The sequence below is a fragment of the Bidens hawaiensis genome, unplaced genomic scaffold, assembly GCF_021521415.1.
Source record: "Bidens hawaiensis isolate Kalapana, Puna unplaced genomic scaffold, B.hawaiensis_p1.1 tig00028999_1, whole genome shotgun sequence".
Lineage (NCBI taxonomy): Eukaryota > Viridiplantae > Streptophyta > Magnoliopsida > Asterales > Asteraceae > Bidens > Bidens hawaiensis.
Window position 1 is genome coordinate 19,376 of NW_027494768.1, and position 5,732 is coordinate 25,107.

A 5,732-nucleotide genomic window follows, 5' to 3' on the forward strand; every position below is an offset into this window, starting at 1 on the left:
GTTAAAACAACGCAAATGGGTTGATGCTTCTTAACCGAACTCATTGAATTCAGTATCAAAGTAGGCACTTTTAGGTTAACCAGGTGACAATGGAGGACGGTGAACTTGATTTCTCAAACAATGATATGTTTACTGATGCAAACATGGGTGGTGATATCCCGAGCAATGATTCACTCGATAGCTTCTTTGATGATATTTTCAAGGACTCGCATGCATGTACTCATACCCATACATGTAACCCACCGGGCCCCGATTCCTCGCACACGCACACTTGTTACCATGTGCACACCAAAATCGTGCCTGCTATGAGTGGTGATGATGACAAAACTCCAACTGATGACACTGCTGAGTCAGCGGACAAAAAGGGGAAGAAACGGCCGTTAGGTAACCGTGAAGCGGTAAGAAAGTATCGTGAGAAAAAGAAAGCACGTGCTGCGTCTTTAGAGGATGAGGTTGTTAGATTGAGAGCATTGAATCAACAATTAATGAAGAGGATTCAGAGTCAAGCTGGGTTAGAAGCTGAGGTGGCAAGATTGAAGTGTTTGCTTGTGGATATTAAAGGGAGAATTGAAGGGGAAATTGGTACTTATCCTTACCAGAAGCAACCGCCAGCTCAGCATAACATTGGTAACACTCATTTGGCAGGTGGGTATGTGATGAATCCGTGTAATATGCAGTGTGGGGATCAAGTTTATTGTCTTCATCCCGAGGTAGATGGGAAAAATGGTGAAAATGCATCGATACATGTTCCGGTTACTAATGGCTGTGAGTTTGAGAATCTCCAATGTTTGGGGAACCAAAATGCTTTGCTTAACGAGTTTCCGGGCTGCACAACTGATGATGGTTTTCTTGTCGCCAATCAATCGGGTGGAAGGTCTAAAAGAAAAGGTAAACAGTAGTAATCGCTTATTATTTTACGTTAGTTAATATGGTTTGTTTTCAGGTTACTTAAAAGTTTTCACAAGTATTATGTTTTTTAAGTTGACATCTTGATAGTTTTAAAAACCTTTTGCACCAATCTTGTATATTATTGGAGTAGAAATCTGATGGTTAGTTTTGTTTACATAACAGAGTTTTTTTATTCCAAGTTTGATGTTAAATTTTTATGCAAAAAGAAAGCTCTGATTAAATCTGTTATATAAAACTAAATTAACCATCTTTTACTAAAATTCTTCAGATTTTTAATGTTCTTCTTGGGTTATTGTGTCATTGAAGTTGGCTTACACCCCCCCCCCCCCCTTTTATTTTTCAATCTCCAATTAGAGTATATTGATTTGGTGCACAAAGCTTCTCTGTTTGTCATTATAAGAGAGCATTTATAGTTAAAACATTTTTACTATTGCTATCTAGTAGTGATGCAATAAAAGAATCTACTGGGGTGAAAATAAGTAAGTAATATTTATCAGTAACAATTGCAACTTGAATTTGGAAATTGTTTATGTAGACTTTGTAATTTGTTAGAAAGGTAAAACTTTACAAACACTTTCTTGTACATTTGGAATAAGGTGGCCCTAGTTAAGGGGTGTTTGTAAACCGTTGAAGATGCTCAAACTGAAGCACATCGTTTGATTTAGCCGCTTTAAGAGTTATGTGGTTTGATCCACTGTTTGGCTCACAGTTTAGAACTTGAAACCAGCAGTTTAACCTTTATTATTTATTTATTCTGCCCTTTTGGAATATATAATTATGTACGTATAATACCCAAGAGCAATCTCTTATCATTTTAAAAAACTTCAATACTAACAGATGAGTCTCAAAATTAATGTTTGGAACAGCCAAAACAAACCGGTTAGGCGAGCCCAGCCGAACAACCAACCCAGCCAGTTTGGTTTGCCTTTTCTTGGAATCTAAGCGCTTTGGTTTAGAATTACTGACTACTATTTAGACGTATCTTTTTATTATTATTCTTCCTGACAACTTGCCGTTTTGTTCTACCACAGGTTCTCGTGCAGCAACATCTAAATGATCTCGGAACTCGGTTGAAGCACATATAGTGTCTTGATGTATGATATTTGACGAGCAAACTTTTATTAACCTGCGCTCCAGTTTTTTGAATGTTACTAATACTTATCGTATCGGTTGACTTTTGAGAGTAAACATTATTTTTTGTTCTGTTTAGGCTTGAAGAAATGCTTCTTGATGTTTGTTCTTTAATAATATTGTGTTGGGATCTGAATGATGAGGAAGGTTTTTATGAAGTTGAGATGATCAAATTTTTTCTGTCATTGGATTATTGAACCAAAATATTTGAACAGGTTTTTCTGGTTTTTGGACTGTTGATGTGACCCGGGTCACATGTGTTCAGTTCATCTACACCTGGTCAAAGGCTGAAGCTTTATTAACAGGTTGAAGATTTAGGGGTCATTTGACTGACTATAAGCAAAGAGGAGGTGGTTTTCTCCGTTAAGCTAGAGGTGCACAAAATTGGGTTTTGTTAAAACCCGGAACTGGGTAGGAACTGGTTTTTTTTGTCATCGGGTACATAATGGAACTGGTTCCAGTCAGGAACCGGGTAGGAACCGACCCGACCCGATGAAGAAATATGGGAACCCAGTGGAACCGGGTAGGGTATGAACTAGAACTGGGTTTTACGTAATAACCAGATACACTGGTTTTTTTTAAAATTTGAACATTTTGACCGTTGGGAACCGGTTCCAACGGCTATATAGCCGTTTTTGACCGTTGGAACCGGTTTTTTAACGATAAAAACCATACACACATACTATAAATAGCATGTATTGTGTAAGACTTGTTAAAACACTTTCAAATCTATAAACCACACTTTAAATCACAACTTAGCTTAAACGGTTTAATGGCAAGTAACGACGACGTTGTTATGTTGATCCAAACAACACGATGCCCCGATGTTTGGGCTCATTACGATTTGTGTGTCATGACCGACTCACAAGAGATGGCCCGGTGCAAATACTGTTCCAAGTTTCTGAAAGCGAGGTCGAACTCCACCTTACGCAAGCATACCAATAAGTATTGTCGTGAGGAAAAAAGTTTGGAATCCAAGAAAGCAGAAGCGGGAGAGTCGTCCGGCTCTACAACTCAAGCACCTACCGCCGCCGATAACAACGCTTAATCGTTGTAGAACGCCGGATTAAAACGACGGACGCTGTTTTTTAATTTTAACTTGTTATGTTTAGTATCGTCATGTTTTAATAAAGTTTGTAATGTGTGTTGTTTATATAATAAAATGTTCGTCGTTATTGTAATCAATTGAAAAGGTAACAAAAAATAAATCATGACTAATAAGAAATAAAACTTTACTAGTAATAAAATAAAACAAAAGTAGTTAATAAACAAAGCAAGACTAAATATTACATGAAATTTAATCGTGTTAGAAATGATTTTAGTAAAACAAATAAAAATTACAAGTCTTCTTAGTCTTCATCCTCGTCTTCTTCATCACCCGAATTCCCGGAAGAAAGCCCTTCCTCCACCTCCTCATCATGAATAGGTCGCTCTATTGGTCGTTCGTTTTCAAAGTTTGCCTTGTCTTGTACATGATCCACCGCATCCAAATGATCCTTTAGGCAAATGCAAACCTCTAGAGACTCGGGAGTTAGTTTTGTTCTTCGCATTGATAGTACCCTCCCACTAAGAGAGAAAACCGATTCGGAAACAACCGTTGAGGCTTGTACGCCAAGCAAATCACGAGCCATGGCAGATATAATAGGCAATTCGTTTTGTTTTCCTTTCCACTAAGCCAACAAATCAATATTGCAAATTTCATCGATCGATGCGCTCTCAACATAGTTTGCTCCACTATATCGACCAAGTTCACTAGTTGGTGTGTTTCCTCTTTGCCTCTTAGAGGCCGATTCACGAACCGCATTCATCAAGTTTATAAGTTTGTCCTTGCACGGCCTACTAGTCGGTGTTTGCCTCACAAAAGACGACCTCGCGCTTGGACCATAAATTTGAAAATAATGGTCAAAAAGGTCATAAATTTGATACAATGACGTCTTAGGGTAATACGACTTACACGTGTGTATCGCGGTTGTAGAGTTTCTCGAATTAACGACGTCAACTCCGGGTCGTCAGTGGTTAAACGGCAAACCTCGTTGAATAACGAACTTTGCCATTCTATCTTGAACTTGGTTCGTGTTGTAACGAAATAGTCTACCATCTTTACCCAAGTCCACTTGGTCGGTTGCGCGAACGCCTTTCAAGGCCTTGCAAAATGACTTCTCGATATGCTTTCTCAAAGTCGAGTTTGAATCGTGCTTTAAGAAAGTTCCACAAAGTTTGCATCGAGCCTTTTGATCACCATCGGCAGTGAGAACCAAATCCCAATTCTTCTATACTTCTTTGTTGTGGTTATGTTCGAGGACCCCAACAACTTGTGGGTCATCAATAGCACAAACCGGGTCAATAAAAACGTTCTTTTCAGCCTTGTTGTTAGTATTTTTGGTGGGTGCCATAATATTTTGAGTCGGATGGTCGGGTTTATAAAACGAGAGGTATTTTAGATTGTTTTTGAGTTTGGTGGTGAAACAAGGGGTGAAAAATAATTTATATAAATGTTTTGGACAAAAAAAACCGGTTCCAACGGCTATATTACCGTTGGAACCGGTTACAACACCCATATTACTCTAAAAAACCGGTTCCAACGGCTATATTACCATTGGAACCATTCCAACGACTAGTTTTTGACATGCAGCTAAATACTCGGCGGAACTCGTTATTCCGGGTAAGAACCGGAACCAGTTCCAAAATAGAACCGGGTGTGACATTTGTCAAATTCGGGTCTCGAGTTGTATTAGTTTTTGTAAACTTTTATTTTGTAAAAACCTTTAAATTCATTTTAAACTTTGTTTGAAACATGAGGGTTTGTTTTGAAAATATAAAATACATGCATATTCAAAAAACCCTAACCCTCATACACATTAACAAGCCTCAATCTCTTTCTCCCTTTCCCCCTTTTTCCGGCCGCCGCCGCCGCCCCTGCTGGCGCCACCTCCGGCCACCACCTTCCATTGCATCACCATCATCTTGGGCGTCCATCCTCTCTGCCCCCAACCCGACACCACAGCCCCCTCTCCTTTCCCCGCGTTTTCCGGCGAACCTCTCCTGCACAGCCCCAAACGGACCGCCAGACGATTTTCCGGCGAGTCCCGTTTTTCCGGTGACCCTCGCTGCTCCGTCCCTCTCTCTTCTCTCTCTCCGTCGATCCCTCTCTTCGTCTCTCTATCACTCTGTCTCTCTCTCCATCTCTCTATCTCCCGTCTTCTCTCTCTCTCTATGGCGGCAACAAGGGGCCTCCGAGGACCCGGCTCGGCCCCGACAATTGTGCTCGGTCAAACATCGTATGGTAAGCATGAGATTTAGAGTTTTAATAGTTTTTGTGTCTAAATCATAATCGGTAATCGAGTCAATTCGTTTTCCTCATTGGACCGACTTTGGAGTGTATTTTTGGTATCATTATTATTAATATCATAAATCATGATAAAACTCATTATTATTATTATTATTATTATTAAGATAGTTATTATTATGATTATTAGGTAATATTATTAAAACCTATCATTTTTAATATTACCCACTCGTTTTATTCAACCGAAACCCATATCGGGCCTAGTTACCATTTAACGTCATCATCACTCGAGTTATATCTTTTTATCACTAATACTACTATTATTAAAATGATATAAGTATTAGTTATTATTAATATGACACATATAATTATTATAATAATAATAATTATTATTATTAAAACTTAT

General features: G+C 38.8%; 1 protein-coding gene across 1 annotated transcript; it reads left to right on the forward strand.

Moving 5' to 3' along the window:
• On the forward strand, positions 1–2,358 carry LOC143578031 (basic leucine zipper 23-like). The gene is made up of 2 exons (XM_077061712.1): positions 1–888; positions 1,941–2,358. Exons 1-2 carry the CDS (start codon positions 90–92, stop codon positions 1,964–1,966), a joined length of 825 nt encoding a protein of 274 aa, XP_076917827.1. The 5' UTR covers positions 1–89; the 3' UTR covers positions 1,967–2,358.
• The last annotated feature ends 3,374 nt before the right edge of the window (positions 2,359–5,732 follow it).